The sequence below is a fragment of the Jaculus jaculus genome, chromosome 13 (assembly GCF_020740685.1).
Source record: "Jaculus jaculus isolate mJacJac1 chromosome 13, mJacJac1.mat.Y.cur, whole genome shotgun sequence".
Classification (NCBI taxonomy): Eukaryota; Metazoa; Chordata; class Mammalia; order Rodentia; family Dipodidae; genus Jaculus; species Jaculus jaculus.
Genome location: NC_059114.1, coordinates 69,309,175 through 69,330,090, shown reverse-complemented (window position 1 = coordinate 69,330,090; position 20,916 = coordinate 69,309,175). Strand labels below are relative to the sequence as shown.

The 20,916-nt window shown below is 44.7% G+C and overlaps 1 protein-coding gene across 1 annotated transcript in view; it reads left to right on the top strand.

Moving 5' to 3' along the window:
• The window catches only part of Egflam (EGF like, fibronectin type III and laminin G domains), a 218,036-nt gene that overhangs the window by 74,999 nt on the left and 122,121 nt on the right, over nucleotides 1-20,916 (top strand). The window contains exons 2-3 of the mRNA XM_045132990.1: nucleotides 3,934-4,043; nucleotides 5,917-6,000. Of these exons, the coding sequence (XP_044988925.1) occupies nucleotides 3,934-4,043; nucleotides 5,917-6,000 (194 nt within the window). The remainder of the gene's footprint in view (nucleotides 1-3,933; nucleotides 4,044-5,916; nucleotides 6,001-20,916) is intronic.

Below are 20,916 nucleotides of genomic sequence, written 5' to 3'. Positions count from 1 at the left end.
GAATATTTCTTTCTTTCTTTTTTTCCCCTCAATTGTTATTAACATTTTCCGTGATTATAAAAAATATCCCATGGTAATACCCTCCCTCCCCCCCACTTTCTCCTTTGAAATTCCATTCTCCATTATATCCCCTCCCCATCTCAATCAGTCTTTCTTTTATTTTGATGTCATCATCTTTTCCTCCTCTCATGATGATCTTGTGTAGATAGTGTCAGGCACTGTGAGGTCATGGATATGCAGGCCATTTTGTGTCTGGAGGAGCATGTTGTAAGGAGTCCTACTCTTCCTTTGGCTCTTACATTCTTTCCGCCACCTCTTCCGCATTACATCCTGAGCCTTGGAAGGTGTGATCGAGCTGTTACTCAGTATTCCAGTCACTTCTTTCCAGCACTATGGTACCTTCTGAGTCATCCCAAGGTCACTGCCATCTGAAAAGAGAAGATTCTTGGTCTCTGCTATTGAGTTTTATTTATTTATTTTTTTGAGAAAGAGAAAGAGGGAAGGAGGAAGAGAGAGAAAGAGAGAATGGGCACGGCAGGGCCTTTAGCCACCAAATGAACTCCAGATGCATGTGCCCCCTTGTGCATCTGGCTTACGTGGGTTGTGGAGAGTCGAACTGGGATCCTTTGGCTTTATAGACAAACGCCTTAACCACTAAGCCATCTCTCCAGCCCTGTATGTTCATTTTTTTAGATATCTGTCATTTTCAATGGGAATTGTGGGAATGTCAATTTTTCTCCCCAAGACATTTGGCAATGTTACAATATTCTTGGTTTCTGCACCTGCATTGGGGCATGCTGCTGTTATTTAGTGGGGGAGGGATTAGCAAGGCTACTAAACCCTACCATAAATTATCCAACTCGGGCTGTCAGGAGTATCAACCTGGAGGAACTGGCTCCGATACAGGAATTTGGCTTTAAGAATTTATGCAAATTAAATAACAGAGTTATTTCAATAGTTACTTATTTGATCTTTTGGGAAGGCAATGCCAGTAGCTAATCAAAATTGAATCACGTGCGCTCCATAATTTGGTGTAGGCCTGTATCCCATCCCAGAAATGCTTAGTCATGTGCACAAGCAGGCATACACACAGATGCTCTCTTCAGCATTTTCTTGAATGGTGAAATTCTGGAAACAACCTCCATCCATGGAGTTGATGCACGTGCTTGTTCTGTCCGGTAGAGCTTTGACCCTAGGCACTCCGTCACTCTTTCTCTATGGTCCTGTCCTCCTTCAGGATGCTTCATTGTATGGGTAGGCTTGGTATAAAAATGACTCCCAGGAGCCCTCTCATCCACTCACTTCCAGGATTGAAAACCAGAAAGGGGCTGGAGAGATGGCTTAGCAGTTAAGGTGCTTGCCTGCAAAGCCTAAGGACCCATGACAACTCTCTAGATCCACTTTAACCAGATGCACACAGGTGAGGCAAGTGCAAGGTCGCACATGCCCACTAGGTGATATGCCCACTAGGTGGCGCAAGTGTTTTGAGTTCTATTGCAGTGGCTGAGGCTCTGGCACGTCAATTCTCTCTCTCTCTCTCTCTCTCTCTCTCTCTCTGAAAAAACAAAACAAAAACCAGAAAGGATCAGTTCCTTTTCTGCCATCCCTTGGTTGAGCCAGAAGAAGTCACATGGCTAAGACTGGCCTGTTAGACTGACTTTAAGTTGTATACTAAGGCAGAGCCAGAGAGATCACTGAAGATTATATTTCTGAGTAGAGACAGGTCTAGGTGTTTATGGGGAAGGAGGGAGCTATTCCCTGGCCTCATAGTTCTTGCTACATGACAAAATCTAACCTTTATTACTTGGACCATAAGAAAGCTTTGGATTCTATTATTGGAAACATTGGTGAAGTAGTTGTGAGATGTCTGGAGTCTGGACAGTATGCAAAAAATGTAGGTACTATCAAGTTAATGCAATACAATACATGGGATTGGTTGAGCAATTTCCTTGGCTTTTCTGAATCATTAAAATAAATTCAAGTAATGAAAACATTTCAGTGGGAGGGAAAAAAAAAAAAAAGAACATTGCCCAAGTAGCAATAAATTGGTCCTGGTTCAAGAAATGGATGTATTAGATTTCTATAAACTGCCAAGTCTCCTAATTGATATGCTGGAGAATACGATGCAATGGCAGTGCATTCAGGCATGCTAGTAAGTAAAGAGAGCCAATCACAACCCAGCCATTTACTTAGGGGCTATTTACTGAGCTTGGATTGTTTACTGATCTCTGCGCTGCACAGGACAGCCCCTCCTCCTGCCCTTGTGGAACACTGTCTAAAACAGCAAGCTTGGGCTGGAGAGATGGCTTAGCGGTTAAGCGCTTGCCTGTGAAGCCTAAGGACCCCGGTTTGAGGCTCGATTCTCCAGGACTCACGTTAGCCAGATGCACAAGGGGGCTCATGCGTCTGGAGTTCATTTGTAGTGGCTGGAGGCCCTGGCACACCCATTCTCTCTCTCTCTCTATCTACCTCTTTCTCTCTCTGTTACTCTCAAATAAATAAAAATGAACAAAAAAATTTAAAACAGCAAGCTGTGGCAAATAAAGTGACTAACAGTGGAATGACAAGTACTGTTTATCATGTACATGCATGAGATGAAAGTATTTAAGCGCATTCCAAGTAATGATTTCAGTGGCAATATGAACACACACATTTATAACAGCAAACAGTTTATAAATCAATAAAAGAATTAAAATTATGTCTGTAAATACAATCATCTTCATAATAAAAAACATTTTTTAAAGATTGCATGTACTCAAAAGGAGGTATACTGAAATGGTAGTAGAACCTATTTACAAATAATAGAATTATATAATTTTTGGATTCTCTAAATTTTGGCAACTTACATGTTATTTTATAATTATACAACATATTACTTATGGAATTATTTCAGGTAGATAGAAAAACATTTAAATTTTTAATTTTTTCTCTCTCACTCAAGTAAATAAATAATTTTTAAGAATTAAAAATTAGGGGCTGGAGAGATTGCTTAGTGGTTAAGGTGCTTGCCTGAGGACCTAAATTTGGACCCAAATTTGACGCCCCAATAAATACATGGCACATGTATCTGGAGTTCATTTGCAGTGGCTAATGGTCCTGGTATGCCCATTCTCTCTCTCTCTATCTGTCTCTTTTTCTCTCACAAAAACATATTGAAATTGTACTGTCTACTAAAGCATTATTTTCAAAACTTCACATATTAGAATATGCTAGGCATATAAGCAGAAATATATATATATATACACACACACATATATATATATATATGTATATATATATATATATATATATATATATATATATATATATATATATAATATGTTTAATGTGAAACCTATACTATGAATAAATAAGAAAAATGGCCCATTGCAAATTCCTAGGAGCAAGCCACGGTGGTTGGCCTATGCTACTGTGAATTTCACTTTAATGGCCCCTGATTACCAGAAGTTGCAGAATGGACACCAAGGTGCTGAAAGTACTAGTTAGGCTGGTTTTCCTTTTTTTTAAAAAAAAAAAAAAAAAGATTTTATTTTTATTTATTGATTAGAGACAGAGAGAGAGGGAGAGAAAGAAACAGAGAGAGAGAGTGAGTGAGAATGGGCACACCAGGGCCTCTAGCCCTTGCAAATGAACTCTAGATGCATGCGCCACCACCTGCATCTGGCTTACGTGGGACCTGGAGAATTGAACTTAGGTCCTTAGGTTTCACAGGCATGTGCCTTAACCGCTAAGCCATCTCTCCAGCCCTAGGCTGGTTTTTCTACCAGTTGGCAGGGTGGCAGACAACAGTTGAGACAGGTGTGGCATGTCAGAGGATTGCTGCATTATCTTTCAGTGTGCTCTCCATCTATGCATAGACCCTCAGCTCCTGTCTGAAGAGCCTCAAGGTGAGCTTCATGGAACTTCTAACCCAATCTCTTTTGTTTGCTGCAGGCAAGATGGGGCCTCCTCTGGATATCAAGCTGGGCGCATTGAACTGCACAGCTTTCAGCATCCAGTGGAAAATGCCAAAGCATTCTGGGAGCCCCATCACTGGGTACACGGTAAGTGCAGTGGCATGCTGGGGTGACTGTACATCTTTCTTATCCTTGGACATCTTGTAAAGGTTGAGTGTCCCTTTTCCCAAATATTTAACATCAGAGTGTTTTGAATTGGGAATTTTCTTCTCGGATTTGGGATCTTTACAAAGATCTATCTATCTATCTATCTATCTATCTATCTATCTATCTATCTATCTATATGTTTTAGGAGATTAAACATGGAATTCATTTTATACACTTGATACTAATAGCCTGAGGCAATTTTGGGATGTACTTTTAAAAGCATTTTTTAAAAACTTATTTGTTAGGGCTGGAGAGATGGCTTAGCAGTTAAGCGCTTGCCTGTGAAGCCTAAGGACCCCGGTTCGAGGCTCGGTTCCCCAGGTCCCACGTTAGCCAGATGCACAAGGGGGCGCACGCTCTGGAGTTCGTTTGCAGAGGCTGGAAGCCCTGGCGCGCCCATTCTCTCTCTCTCCCTCTATCTGTCTTTCTCTCTGTGTCTGTCGCTCTTAAATAAATAAATAAATAAAAATTTTTAAAAAAAACTTATTTGTTAGAGACAGGAGAGAAAGAGAGAGGGAGGGAAGGAGAGAATCAGTGCGCCAGGGCCTCCAGCCACTGCAAACGAACTCCAGACGCATGTGCCACCTTGTACATCTGGCTTATGTGGGACCTGAAGAATCAAACCTGGGTCCATAGGCTTCACAGGCAAGTGCCTTAACTGCTAAACCCTGGACAGTACTTTTTAGTGCACCTGGGTTGTGCCTAAGATTATCATGTCAAGTCAGGGGTGATTCTGTCTTTTTGAACGTTTGCATTCAAAATGTTTCAAGTTTTGAAGCATTTTGGATTTTGATTTTTGGATTAGAAATGCTCAACTTCTCTAAGGCCTCCTTCCCTCAGTCATTCCTTACTAATAATAGCCTCGTTCTCCTTTGGTGAAACTGTAAGAAATGTTTTAAGGACAATTGTAAGAGCCCTAGGCATTGCATCTCCATTAGACAATATCCTTCCAGTCCTTTCCTCACACAGCAACGAGAAAACATATGCCAAATAAATCATACCATTTCCACTACCCGATAGTCAAATTTGAAGATTAAGAAGACCTGGGAAGTCATAGGGAGTCACTGCTTTTAGTGAGGTGAGATTTTAGAAAGAGGTCAACTTTAAGTCAGGTGAGGTAGCCTTTTATCCCAATACTTGGGAGGCAGAAGCAGGAGGATCGCTGTGAGTTTGAGGTGGCCTGGGGCTACAGAAGTGAATTTCTGGTCAACCTGGGCTAGAGACCCTACCTCTAAATAAGCAAAAATATTTTTTTAAATATTTTAATATTTAAAATTTAAAAAAAAATAGAGAAAGAGAGAAGGAAATGTCAACTTTAGAATTCAAGACATTTCAGATTTCTGAAAATACTAACATTGAGAGTGCTGGCTATACCAAGCTCACATTTGTCTGGGACACCAAGCCCCTTGGAGCAAAACTGCTCAACTGAGACAAAAAGCCCCTCCTTACACTTGGGTGCCTTGTTTATTTCACTGGAGGACAGTAGCCATTGATGTCCTCTTCTCTTAAAGTAGGGAAGTTTATGTCTAGCTTGATAGTACGGTAAGCATGGAGCTGACCTGAGAAAGCTATGCTTTGGGGGAAAGTAGATTCTTGTTCCCCCTGCCTCACCTCACCATTATGGCTCTTTGTTCTGGCCTCTGTCGCCTTCTGCTTCCTTCAGTTATTTCTGAGGTTCAGACCCAGGGACTTAGAATCTGTGGAGTGAAGAAAATGCACGTTTGCACCCACAGCCTTCGTGAGTGAGATTCAGACCTTGAGCTCAGGGGGGCCACTGATTCTGTTCTCACCAGGGTCTCTGCATCTTTTCAAGGTCTTTTACTCTGAGGTCGGTGCAGAGAAGTCCTTGAGGGAGCGATCTCATAATGTGCCTCTCAGCCAGGACACCCCAATCACCGTGAGTACCTCCACGCTGGCTCCTGGGTGTTTGGCATCTGGGGATACGCAGACAGATTCCTGTCAGAGCATGCATGGCCCTACATGTAATCATTGAGGGGTTGTGGTAATATTCCCAAGCATGTCCCATGTGCGCTGCGTCTGTGACATGGCATCCTTCCCTACGAAAGGCAAGCGCTGACAAAAGTCCTGCTGGCAATGCTTGCATCCTGCGCTCACTGCAGCCGGTCATGAGTTGGAAGCTCCCCTCTTAGGGCTTCGCTTCCTCCCCATTCCTTTCTTCGAAAGGCTCAAGGAGGGCAGGAGAGATGGCTTAGCGGTTAAGTGCTTGCCTGTGAAGCCTAAGGACCCACATTAGCCAGATGCACGAGGGGGCGCACGCGTCTGGAGTTCGTTTGCAGAGGCTGGAAGCCCTGGCGCGCCCATTCTCTCTCTCTCCCTCTATCTGTCTTTCTCTCTGTGTCTGTCGCTCTCAAATAAATAAATAAATAAATAAATATATTAAAAAAAATAAAGAAAGGCTCGAGGAGGCTGGATTGTTTTGAAATCCCAATAAACCTCTATAAATGAATATGACACACCTGTGTCTTCCCCCACTGCCTGGAGACATAGTGCAGAAGGAAATGATGTCACTTGAAGTATATATTCAAATGCTCCAAGTTGTTGATTTTTCCCTTCCCAAGTCAAGTGGGGACCCCTCCCTCTCTCTCTTTCTTTCCGGTCTCCTTTCTAGCTGAACTTTTGTTAGTTTGTTCTTTAGGCATCTTCTGGTTCCTTGTCTTCTTTTCCTTCCCCATTCTGTTCCTCAATCTCCAGGCTTCAATGAATTCTTCCAGTGCTCATGACTCTGTCATGATGTTGGTGGCAGCTCTGTCTGTCACTCCTATTTAATAAGTGCCTGTTGTTAGATGCTATGAAGCCCGGAACCTATTTATCATCTCTGATAAGTTGCTATTACTTTTAAGCGTCTGTCTCTGCCAGCCACAATCCTCTTGACTTATACTCCTGTTTTGTCCCCCCATTTAATATTCACGCCTATCCTATGACCTCATTATGCTGACAGGAAAGCTGAGATAGAGATGTGAGGTCAGTGTCCCACATCATACATTAGGTAGAGCCAGCTTGCCTGGGCACCCAGAGCTAAGGTCTGAGCCCCCACATCCAGCTCGTTTTACCCAAGCTCCGTGACCAGGAAAGACTAGCCTCACATTTCAGGTTGCTTGTATTTTCCTACCAGCTTTTAGTTCCAAACTCAATTTTGCTCAACTCTGTTAGCCTCAGGTCAGCCTGTGATTATCTTTACTCTAAGACAGGGCCTTGGATTGGCCTCATCTAAACCATCCTGAAACTTTATAGAAAACCTGATTAAAGAGAGGAGCAGCCCAGTAGGATGGAATGATTGGAACCTCAGAAACGAGCATGCCTGTATGCATGCGTGCGTGCATGCATGTGTGTGTCCAGGGCTTGTCTATGTGTTTGGCTTAGCATAGGGACTGTCATCTCACATTCAGGCTGAGGAGAGGCATTAATGAACAGGCATAAAGGCAGCCAGCCAGAAGGAAGGTGGGGGCCAGCAGATCAGATTGGCTCTGGGCTCCGACTACATTAAAACAGGGTGTTAGGAGGTTCAGGAAAGTCCTTGGACTCCAAACCCTGGGTTCACATTTGCCCTTAGCCAAAGAATTGGGCAAACCCAACTGAGAAGGATAATTATTAAATGATTGCATTTATTTAGGGAAGTCCAGAACCAAGGGAAGGAAAAACCAATACACCCATGTGGCTTGAGTGCCCGCATAGTGGGCCTGGAAAAACCATGCAGAAGACAGAAGAGAAATGACAAAGCTCTCCTGTTATATGTGGGGGGCAAGAGGGGTAAAGGGCCCACGTAGGAAGTAGGGGTTATGGGGCTCTCCCTTCACTGGGCCTGCATGAGGGGAAAACTCACCAGAAGGGATGAATGGACTATCAAGAAAGGAGGCTTGTCCCCTCACACACATCTATTTCTAAATTTATGGTGGTGGGCCCTACCTTCCCACTCAGGTGAGCCAGAGGGATAGCTGCTTGGTCTGGGCTAGGGGCTGGCTCAGGAAGACACCAAGTTCTGGGGGCTGAACTTGACCAACCACGATGTTAGGACTAGCTTTAAAAGCTAGGAGAGACCTCTCTCCCAGGAGGGGGTCAGGTTTTTTTTGTGGAAAAAGAGATCTACGGAAGAGATAAGTCAGATCATACTTCGATCTCTAGCCACTGGGAGATTACAAGGATAAGCCCAAAGATATTCCTGTTTCTTACTTTCAGGGGCCCAGTCACCCTAACTGCCTCAAAAGGCTACCTGACTCCTCCACGTGGGTTCCCATTCACTATCACAAACAGGCTGAGCAATCTCTCTGGTTCTCCATCTCCCATCAACAAAAGAGGGATTCCAATTCTATTGTCATATGTAGGTAGTACTTTTGCAGCTTCCAACATCTTCTGACTCTTGTGTACCTCGTGACTCTTCAGGAAGTTCACAGGGGCACTAGGGAATATTCTGAAATTTTGAGAAAAACAGTAGCATGTGTGAGAATTACTCCTAAAAAGTTGTTTGGATATAAGAACAAATGCATGCATTTATTTTAGCCTAGAGATGCCATAAAAATGTTTCTGAGAAATCAAACGTGCCACGACCAGAGGAAATCTGGGAACCTCTGACCTTGATTATATCATCTAATAGTATATAGATGTTGTGAGCATATAAATGGGGTCATGGTCATGGGGCCCTTAACACAACACCAGCGGGAATAAGATCTGTATAAGTGGTCAAAAAAACTCACATTACAAACAACTGCACTGCTCTCTGCTGCACCTACAGGAAGGAGCAGGTACTCTGAGGGCTTACTTTGGTGTTATAAATTTACTTTTTTAAAAAAATTATTTATTTGAGACACACGGGGACGGGGAGAGAGAAAGAAAGAGAGAATGGGCACACCAGGGCTTCCAGCTACTGCAAATGAACTCCAGACGCATGCGCCACCTTGTGCCTCTGGCTTACGTGGGTCCTGGGGAATTAAACCAAGGTCCTTTGGCTTTGCAGGCAAATGCCTTAAACGCTAAGCCATCTCTCCAGCCTTGCTTTTACTTTTCATGTCGTCTATGGGTTTTGTTTGTTTGTTTGTTTGTTTGTTTTCCTCTGCAGGGGCCACCATCAAGAGATTATAAGTATGTCTTGGAGAATTGAATGCTGCAGGGAGGCATTCCTTGACCAAAATGCCAACTTCCCTGTGTCCCCAAAGTCCCGTGTAGGCCCCAGTAAGCAGGCTTATTTCTATGTGGGCGGCTGGATCTTGACTATCTAGGAAGGTCACACATGGCAGGGAAAGGTGGGAAGAAAAAGCTTTAAGGGTTGAAGCCATTTAAACTCTGGTGCGAGACTTGGTGGAGCCGATAGAAAAAGAGGAATAATATTTAAACTAGTGAGCAGCACCCTGGAAGTAATTGTCTTTCCCTTCACCTCTCAGTTCCTGACCCCCTCTAAGTTCCAGATTGTCTTTGCAATAAGATAGGACCCACCATCAAAAAGAAAAAGGTAGGGGGCTGGGGAGATGGCTTAGTGGTTAAGCACTTGCCTGTGAAGCCTAAGGACCCTGGTTCGAAGCTCGATTCCCAGGACCCACGTCAGCCAGATGTACAAGAGGGCACATGCATCTGGGGTTCATTTGCGGTGGCTAGAGGCCCTGGCATGCCCATCCTCTCTCTCTCTATGTGCCACTGTCTCTCTTTGTCACTCTCAAATAAATAAATAAATAAAACAAAAATAAGGGAAAAGGTTGGACTTGGAGAGGTAGCTCAACAGCTAAAGATGCTTGCTTGCAAAGCCTGCTGGTCTGGGTTTGATTCCCCAGTACCCATGTAAAGCCAGATGCACAAAGTTGGGCAAGTGTCTGGAGTTTGTTTGCAGTGGCCGGAGGTCCTGGCAGGTCCATTCTCATTCCCCCTCTGCCTCTCTCTCTCTGAAATAAATAAATAAATAAAATGTTTCAAAACAGGAAGAGGATGATTTGCCTTTCCAGATAGAATGTTAGGCAAGGGACTGGCTTAACAAATAGTTAGTCTGATTAAAATGATAAATTGAAAAAGAAAAAAAGGCAAAAGAAGATAATAATTTGACCAAAATAACCTAGTTAATAGTATAAAATTCAGATAGATTGAGAGCCTTCTGATTTGGTTAACATTTTGTACCCACTTTTATCTTTTGCCTCAGGCCAACTTGCAGGTTTAATCCTGGAAAACAAATACAGTAAAAGAGCAAGGCAATTTAGTAGTTTTTCTTTTTAGCATTAAAAAAATAATGTTTAGATTGATGACTTCTATACTTTTTGATCACGTACCATCAATTAAAAGTATATGAACACACACTAGTGTGCTTATATTTATGCATTTATGAATTATGCACATGCTACTATATTTGTATTATTACATTATAAAATCCCACAGAATTTTAAGGGAAGAGATAAAACGGAACTTGCAAGTTCTGGCTTCTTCTGCTATACCAGTTAATTGTGTCCCTTGGTGGGAGCCGGGGGATGGGAGGCCCCACCATTCTCTTTGGGAACCCACTGGTCTAGTTGACTCCACATAGTGGTTCTCTTTGAGTCCCATCCAGAGTTACAGAGAGGGTTTGATGGTCAGGATCTGAAGACTTGGGTCCGGTTCCCACCTTGTCACCAGAGCAACAGTGACCTCCACTAAGGTCACTGAGCCTCCAAATAAGGGATAGATGGACCCATGATGCTTCCTGACCAGAGATACCTTGTTCCTGATGGGCACATAGCCACATGCATGGGCATTTTAGTGGACAGAGCATCAAGGGTGCTCACACTTCTGTAGGACCCAGGACCCATTCACATAAGCAAAAGTTTTAGCCCCTTCACCCAGTGCTGGCCCTGCTGCAAAGCCCTGGCTAGTGACCTTACTCTTTCACAACTCAACAGAAATCGCTGCCAGTCCTCCTTCCATTCGGCTCTGCCCTGCCTCCTCGGGGCCTTTGGAGGTTGGCTATTTGGAAGACATCGTTTTTGTTTGTCTTTGGCACTTCCCACTGGATGGGAGACAGCCCGATCTTGACCTGCGGTTGAATCCATGTTTACTAGCTACCTATGAAAGTTATTGAAGAAGAACTGAAATAGCTTGGTGCTGAACCACTGGCCCAGAGAGGCTACATGGCATCCCCAGGGCTCTTTGGACAGCCGAAGTGGGGTTCTCCTGGCTCCTTACCAAAGTGCCCTATTCAGTTCCTGCCCCCCTCAGCTGTGCTCATTGGATTTAGTGAGTAGGAAAATCCACGGCTCCATTTATGAAGCTACACGATCTAGATTCCTAGCAGCAGAGTAAGTCACGTGGAAGGACTCCCTGGTGAGGCCCAAAGTCAGGGTCATCCATTCAAGTTCAGAGCCCTTCGACAAGACCTCATCGATGCCCCGAAAGCATCTAGTTGAGAAATAGTTCCTTTTGTGGGGAGGGGGAGCTCTGTCTTCATGGTCACCCACAATGTTTATGTAGTTTGTGCCTTATATTAGCCAGGATACAAGGGTAGCATTCCAGAAACTCAAAATAACAGGGATTCTAAAAATAAACTTTCTTTTCCTCCTGTGACTCTTTTTACATAACCAGTTTAGGATTTTCCTGTGGCTTCCTCATGCCAGAATCAGGCTCCTTCCATCACATTGTTCTGCCCACCCCCCGCTTTGTACCCCTGGACCCCCATGATCCAAAATAGCTCACTGCCACAGACACATTGAAGAGAAAAGGAGACAAGGCCTCCTTTTCTTTGAAAGGATAACTCAGAAACTGCCTCAGGATTTTTATTCCCATCCTATGGGATGGAATCTGGCCATGTGACCACACCTAGAAAAAAAGAAGATAGGTTTCCAGGGCCACTGTCCAACTGAAATTCAGGGATTCTAGTATGAGCAAGAAGCGAATGTAAGAGGAAGTGATGTCATCAAATGAGACTGGGAAGGGAGAGAGGCGGGGATGAGGACAGCACGTGGGGATAAGGAACTGAACTTTGGTGAGCTTGGGGACAGCCCTAGAACTTGATCTTTGTTTAACAACCAGCTGATTGGAAAGATTAAATCTTAGGATGTCAGATAATGGGAAATAGACCCATCATTGCTCACAACGATTACATAAACTCTCTATGGATCCAGTTTGAGCATCTGGAAACTGTGATAACTGGACTGACCACGCAGAGCCTTGGTAAATATTAAGACCCAACAGTGGGCCAAGACATTACAGAGTCCGAAATGGTATGGAGCTACCAGCTGTTACAAGAAGCATGAGATGCAAGTTTGCAGTCCGGTCAGTTTTTGCAGAGATCGAGAATCCTGGGGAATAGCTTGCTTGGTTCAAAGTTATTCTCGCTTTCTCCCCAAGCCCTTGGGACTTGCCTTACAAGCGTTAATCTCTCCAGATGTAAATTCACTGATCCTGTCTGTGATAGACGCTCTGTTAGGAAGGCAAAGGATGCAGCTTTTGGAAAGGGTAACAAAAATCAGAGTTATTTTGTAGCAAAGCATCTCACTTTGCCCAAAGCAAAACAAAAAACAAAGACAAGAAAGCAGGAGAGTGAGAGGAAGAGAGAGAGAGAGAGAGAGAGAGAGAGAGAGAGAGAGAGAGAGAGAGAGAGAAGGGAAGGAGGGAGGAAAGGAAGGGAAGAAAGAAAGGAAAGAATGAAGGTAGGAAAGAAGGGAAGGAAAGGGAGGCGGAGGGAGGAAAGAAGGAATGAAGAAGGAAGAAGGGAAGGGAGAGGAAGGAGCAGGAGAGGCTGTTGGATTCAGGCTGGCTTGTACTCCAAGAAAACAATTTCTCTGTTTCTCACCATCTTGTGTGGAAATAAATGCAAGAAAGATAACCATCTCGACTTGTTTTCACAAGGCAACAAAGCACAGCCGAACACCTTCCATGTGGAGGAGAACAGACTCAGCATCCTCGCCCATTTAATGCAAGGTTGAACTGGTAGTTGCTAAATGTTCAAGGTCGTGAGCATAATGATTTGGAGAATTGTGTGCTACTTGACTGAAATTGGCATATTTTCACCAGTCACCATATTCTGAAGAAGTCTGGTGGAGAGGAGAGATGTCAGAGGTGACAGAAATCACTGAATCCAACTCGTCCTTCATGACCCCAACTGTGCATTCCTGTGGACCCTCTCATAGTTAGGCAATTTGCTGGCATGTCACACAGAAGGCACAGGCTGGAAATGTTGCTTCCCCAGGCTGAGAAATGCCCCAGCAATCTGAAATATCTAATAAGCACTTTGACAAATAAAATGCTTTTGTTTTTTTCATTTCTTTTTTTTTGTTGTTTGTTTGTTTTTTGTATTTTTTTGTTTTGTTTTTCAAGGTAGGGTCTCACTCTGGTCCAGGCTGACCTGGAATTCACTCTGTCATCTCAGGCTGGCCTCGAACTCATGGCGATCCTCCTACGTCTGCCTCCCGAGTGCTGGTCAGTTCTAATATATTAATGTCCGTGGGTCATGGATAAAGTAGTAATAATAATATAGTCTTCAGTTTTGTATTTCTTGTTGATTGAAATATCACTTAATATCTTTCATAGAGGTATTATCCAGTTAGAACTCAAGCTTAGAAGTCAAATTGAGCAGGGTTTGAATTCCCACTTTGTCACATGTGAAGAAAATGGTTGCCAGGCGTGGTGGCGCACGCCTTTAACCCCAGCACTTGGGAGGCAGAGATAGGAAGATCACCACGAGTTCGAGGCCACCCTGAGACTCCATAGTGAATTCCAGGTCAGCCGGAGCTAGAGTGAAACCCTACCTCAAAAAAAAACAAAAAAGAAAAAGAAAGAAAAAAAGGCATATGGTGTTGGGCTGGAGAGATGGATTAGCAATTAAGGCGCTTTCCCGTGAAGCCTAAGGATGCTTGTTCAGCTCTTCAGACACCATGTAAGCCAAATGCACAAGGTGACGAAAGTGTGTAAGATCACACATGCGCACAAGGCGACAAGCATGTCTGGAGTTTGATTACAGTGGCTGGAGACCCTGGTGTGCCAATTCTCTCTCACACACACGCACACACTCTTGCTCTTGCTCTCTTGCATTAAAAGAAGGCCAATCTGTTGGGCTGGCCTCAAAAAGAAGGAAAAAAATCAAGAGCTAGAGAGTCGGCTTAGTGGTTAAGGCATTTGCCTACAAAGCCAAAGGACCCCGGTTCAATTCCTCAGGTCCCACATAAGCCAGATGCACAAGGGGGCACACGCGTCTGGAGTTCATTTGCAGTGGCTGGAGGCCCTGGTGCGCCCATTCATTCTCTCTCTCCCTCCCTCCCTCTCTTTCTTTCTCTTTCAAATAAATAAATAAAATTAAAAACAAATAGAAAAAGAAAAAATAAAAAACAAGAGTATGGCTTTGAACAAATTTGGTTTTTGATGTGTGCATGTGTATAGTAAGTGTGTGGTTATATGTGTGTGGGCATGCATACATGTGGTGTGTACATATCCATGAAGATATTTATTCCCACACATGTGCAGAGGACAGAGGACAATGGCAGGTGCTCTCTTCTGTTGCTATTCCTCCTTATTTCCTGAGACAGAATCTCTCACTGAACCGGATCTCCCAGGTGCTTTTTAAAAAAAAAAAAATTCATTTATGACAGAGAGAGAATGAGCGCACCAGTACCTCCAGCCACTGCAAACGAACTCCAGATGCCTGTACCTCCTGGTGCATCTGGCTTACATGGGTCCTGGAGAATCGAACTGGGATCGTTTGGCTTTACAGGCAAACCCTTAAACCACTAAGCCATCTCTCTAGCCCCGGATCTCCCAGTTTTAAGTTCAGCACCGAGGTTACAGGCAGGTGTAGCCATCCTGGCTTTTTATGTGGGTGTGAGGTTGAAATCCGTGTCCTTATACCGTGCAGTAAGCACTCTTACCTACTAAGGCAGGTCCCAGCTCCTCCTTGAGCAAGCTTTAAGTAAGGGGATGTGTGCAAAGACACATGATTCCTGGGACAGAAAAAACCTTTGTAGATGGTAATTTATGGCTGCTGAATTTGACATTGACTCATGACAATGTTCATTCGAATCTATGGAATCACATCACTACCCCCAATATTTGTATCTGTCCACCTAAGCCGCTGTGTTGAGGTTGTCATCCATGCTGAGCAAGACTTTTCAGAGCTCCGGCTGCCTTGAGGTCTCCATGCTCCTGTAAACAGCCCTTGCCCGTGTTCTCTAAGGAAGCCCTAGGAAACTCCTTGGTTCTCTAGGGTGAGCTCTGGTGGGATTGGCCTTTAGTCTGTTTCGGGTGCCAGTGCCTGGGAGAACAAGTGTTTGTCAGCTTCTCCCCAGAAGAGAGTTCACACAATGACATGGGATCATCAGGCCTGAGTGGTGAGGGAAAGTGTCAAGGGGACGGCCTGGTTCTGAGAATGGACAAGGGAGTGTGCAGGAGCAGAGGAGAGGAGGGTCCTTGCAGACACTCGACTATATTTATTAGGACCCATTCATTAAGTACATCCTCCATGCCACCTGGTGCTCACATGTTATCCTAAATGTTGCTGTCATAGAGGACAGCTGTATGGCATCCCCCTTCCTTTTGTTTGTTTATTTATTTATTTGAGACAGAGGGAGGGGAGGGAAAGAGAGAGAGGAAGGGGAGAGAAAGAGAGAGAGAGAGAGAATGGGCACGCCAGGGACACTAGCCATTTTACAGGTTGTAAATCCCTTATCCCAAAATGCAAAGAAATGCTTAACACTGGCATGACACCACAAATAGAAAATTACCCATCTGACTTCATGTGACATGTCACAGCTAAAACACAGGTGCACAAAGAAAATGTTGCATGCAATTATCTTTGAACTATGTATATAAAGTAGACATGAACATAAATGAAGTTCATGCTTGTATTTGGGTCCTATCTCTAACCTATCTCATAATATGTATTCCAAAATATATGCAATGTTCTGGTCCCAAGCCTTTTGATAAGGGCCACTCAACCTGTATTAGAATCATTACTACTTTTCCAATGAGAAAACTGTAAGGCACTTGAGAGCAGGGATCATGTCTTACATTTATTCAGAATATCCTCTTCAGATAGACACTCATTGTTGCTCAAAAAAATGAGATAAAAATGTTTAGAGATTGCTCAGTGGTTAATGATGCTTGCTTGAAAACCTATAGTAATTACCAAGACTTAACACAGGACCAGAGGAGATGGCTCAGTTGGTAAAGCACTTGCCCACCATTGTGATTTGAATGGCAAATGTCCCTCATAGGCTCATGTACCTGTGGTTCAAATGGCAAATGTCTCTCATAGGCTCATGTACTTGTGGTTCAAATGGCAAATGTCCCTCATAGGCTCATGTACTTGTGGTTCAAATGGCAAATGTCCCTCATAGGCTCATGTACTTGAAGTCTTGGTCCCCAGACAAGTGGTACTATTCTAGCAGGCTGTTGAACCTTCAAGAGGTGGAGACTTATTGGGGGAAGTAGGTTACTGAGGGGCAGGCCTTAAGATTGTGTGGCCAGCCTGCTTGCTGTGTGTCCTCTGCTTATTGTCCAAGAACAAAATGTGACTGGCTTCCTATCCCTGCCATGATACACTTTACTCCCAGAGCGGTAAAGCTGAAAATAAAACTTCTCCTTCCCTAAGTTGCTTCTTCTCAGATATTTGTTCATAGTAACAAAAACATAACTGATGATGGGCTGCGGACATAACTTAGTGGTTAAGGCACTTGCCTGCAAAGCCTGAGAACCCAGGTTTTATTCCCCAATACCCACATAAGCCAGATGCACAAGGTGGTACATGTACCTGGCATTAATTTTGCAGTGGCTGAAGGCCCTGGTGTGCCCATTCTCTATCTGCCTCTTTCTCTCTCTTCATATATATATGCCGATCTCCCAAATAAATAAATAAAATATATATTTTTAAAAAGTAACCAATATACCCACACAAGTATGAGGACCCAAGGGTAGAGTCCTAGCATCGACATAAAAGCGGGGTGGGGTGGTGTACACCTGTGATCCCCACGTTTGGAAAGCAGAGATCAGGAGGATCCTTAGGGCTGACTGGCTGGACTAGACAAGTCAGTGAGTTCTGGTTTAGTGAGAGGCCCTCTGTCTCAACAAACAAAGTGTAGAGTGATTAAGACACCCTACATCAACCTCTGACTTCCACCTGCACATGCCCAACACACATATGAACACATACATATGCATACTGATCCCATATGGACACATGTAGTTATTAAATCTTGGCTATTGTCAATCATGGTGGCGCATGCCTTCTTCAGTTCTAGCCCTCCAGAGGCTACGGCAGGAGGATCCCCACAAGTCTGTCGTTAGCTCGGGCCACAGAGTGAGTTATAGGCCAGTCTGGATTAGAGTGAGAGCCTACCTTGAAAAGACCAAAAATTAACAAACAAGTAAATCTTGACTACATTTACAGAACCAAATTGCAACTAAACATGCCTTCTCTTACAGCACAAGTTAAATAAAACAGTGCTTTTTAAAACTCATTTTTAATGTGTGTATCGGTGTAGTGTGCATGCGTGTGGGCTTGTTCCGTCGTGTACAGGTGTGCACCCGTGTGCATGGAGGCTAGGGGACAGGAGTGAGTGACATCTGCGTTTTGTGGGACTGGGTCTCCCATTGGCCTACAACTTGCTCCTTTGACTAAACTGGCTGGCCAGGGTGGAGATTGCAGGCACATGCCACCACACTCTGCTTCTGACAGAGTTCCTGGGGACCAAACTCCGATCCTCATGCTATGAAGCCAACACTTCTGGGACTTAACTGTCTCCTCTACCCTGCGAGCCAGAAATTCTTGATACCTTCCTCCATGCGCCCACCCTCTTCCTTATCAGCACCCCAAACACAGCTGCTAGAACCGTTTTCCTTCCACTTGAATCTACTGATGACACTGGTTCCCCCTCACAGTGAGTTACGCCCCAGTGCTCAGAATTAAGACGGTGGGTGGAATCTGCCTGTCGCCAGTGACTGTCTGTACCTGCAGTTTAGACCCCATATTGCTATGCTTAAGTGATGTTCATGAATTGCCAATCTGATCACATCACTTTGTGCATTCAAGCTCCCCTAGAAAAGCAGGTGTGTGTCTCCTCCACCCCATCCAGCCTTCTAACATCACCTCATGCCATCTAACGTTCCTTGCATCCTACATTCCAGTCATACATAAGAACTTGGCAGGGCTCGCACTTAATGCCATTCAGTTCCTTGCCTCGGGGCCTTTGAACCTGCCACTCCTCTCCATGAATGTCCTTCTCCCTACTCCTGCCTGGCTCACCCCACTCCACTCAGCCTTCATGACTCAGTTCAGCCCAGACATTACCTCATTTCTGTACCCCGGCCCCAGTCTGGTTTGGTGACCCTCCTCTCTGCCTCCGCATGCCCTTGGTGGACCTCCCTCTGAGCACTACTTACCTTATATTGTCATTGTCTGTTTATCTGTCACCTTCTCCTGCCTGGTTGAGAGTGGGAAGCAAGTTCCTATCGCTCCGGCATCCCAGAGCTTAGCAGAGTATTAATATGGACACCCAGTCAGGACTCCTGCAGATTTCTGATGAATGAACAAGTGAACTGAAGGGAAATTGAAGACATCAAGAGTCAAGATGTCCCAGAGAAGCACATTACCTCACCAAGCAAAGAGCTTCACCTGGCGACCCCTCCATCTCGATCAACAGCATCTGCTGTGGTTCGAAGGTGTCCCCTCAAGTTTATGTGTTAGACCCTAAACGCTTTCTGTGACCGTGCTGGAGACGGAACCAAATGAGCGGTCATTAAGTCATGCAGACGGAGTTCTTGTGAATGGATTCATGTTGCTAGTTGTCACAGGAGTGCGCTTGCTTAGAGAGTGGGTTGCCCCCACTTCTTACCATCTCTCTCTCATGCTCTCTTGCCCTTTCTCTGTGGGTGACGCCTAAGAGGCCCTGGCCAGATGCTAAGCAGCTGTCAGTAGCATGCCCTTCGGCCTGCAGCCCAACATGAGCCAAACACATTTCTTCATAAATTACCCATGAAGTTCTGTTCTAGCATTATAAACAAAGACAGCACCTAGCAAACTCCAAAGGCAGGAATGACTTTCTGAAGCCCGTCTCCACGCCGTCAGACCTGCTCCTTTCTTCCGCTTTCACCTTTGGCATCTTACCTGGGTCACTCCTGCAGCAGCCCTGAGGGGGGTCTGTTACCCACCTGCCCCTTTGGCCCCCTCATTCCATCTCCATCCTACACACAGCTTCATGGAGTCTCTGATGAACACGAGACCTGCTTCCACATTGCTCATGCTTGCTCAATCTCCTTGCAGCCCGGTACTCTATTCCAACTTCTACCCCTGGGTTCAGGTCAAGTTGAGAGATCCAGAGTCAAGCGGGAGCAAGTGAATCAAAGGACTTGGTTTCATTCTTCTTCCAACGACCACTCCTCCTTTGTCCCAAGAAGCAGAAATACTTTCAAACCAATTCACCTTGCTCTCCCAGTCTTTCGTCCTAGGGTACATTTCTTCTGGGAACTCATCATGTGTGCCACCATGTGCATCTGGCTTACATGGAACCAGGGTCCTTAGGCTTTGCAGGCATGCGCCTTAACTGCTAAGCCATCTGTCCAGCCCCCCCTTTCTTATTTATTTATTTATTTTTTTGAGAGAGATAGAGAGAGAATTGGTGTGCCAGGTCCTCAGCCACTGAAGTTTAACGCCAGACATTTGCGCCACCTAGTGGGCATGTGTGACCTTGCACTTGCCTCACCTTTGTGTGTCTGGCTAAAATGGGATTTGGAGAGTCGAACATGGGTCCTTAGGCTTCGCAGGCAAGCACCTGAACTGCTAAGCCATCTCTCCAGACTGGCATCCCCCATTGTACTACAGAAGAAACAGGCTCAGAAGAGTTGGTGTAAAGGCCACGACCAGCAATGGGTGGCAGAATGAGCAATGAAGCACAGCACTGGTTGGTTCTAAGCTGGTCACTTTTAGTCCCTTCTTCATGAGTACAAATTAAGCAGTAGTTCCCTGCTCCTCACAGATGAGGCTGAGCGCCCACCTCCTACTTAGCACTGTAGCCTTGGGAACATGGCACTTTTGCCAAAACCTAAGGTGGAGCAGTCCTCTTTTTTTTTTTAAAAGAAATGTTTATTATTTATCTATCTATTATTTATTATTGGCAAGCAGAGAGAGAGAGAGAAAATGAGAGAGAGTGAGAGCAAGAAGGAATGGGCATGCAGGACCTCTTGCCACTGCAAACAGACTCCAGATTCATGAGCTACCTTGTGTGTCTGGCTTTACGTGGGCCCTCAGGCCTTGCAAGAAAGCCCCTCTCCAGCCCCTGAGCAGTCCTGTTTAATTGAGGCTCTCTGGTCCATGGGGCTCATGCAGAGGACATTCCCACTTCATCCAACATGAGTCCTAATATCTTTTAGTGGGTAAAGGGCCCTGGGGAAGCACCAGTATCCACATAACGTCTCTGAACTTATTGCAGATTCAGAGCTCTGGAAGTCAAGCCCCACAGTTTGTTTGTAGAAAGCCTTCTTGGTCACTCCAATGCTGCTTAAAAATTGAGAACCAAAATTTGAGTCCCTTCTTCATGAGTACAAATCAAAGCCACGGTTTGTAAATGCAGTTGGATACAATGTGCCAATAGGGGAAACAACAACAACAAAAAAGACCTGGGATTTCCAGCTGGGAGAAGTCATTGCCTGTATTCTCTCAGCCTTGAGTTAGGTCCCAGCTCTTGGGCAGTGTGAAGATTCCCATGAGGGATAATCCTCCAAGCCTGAGGGGGGATAAAATGTCATGGTGTCTTCCTTTTAGCAAGCGTTACAACTGGGCCAATCCTAGACAAAGCAATCATTCTACACCCAGCAACTTCCCAGGGACCTCAAGATGGAAAAGTTATGGAAATGATCCAGTTTGCCC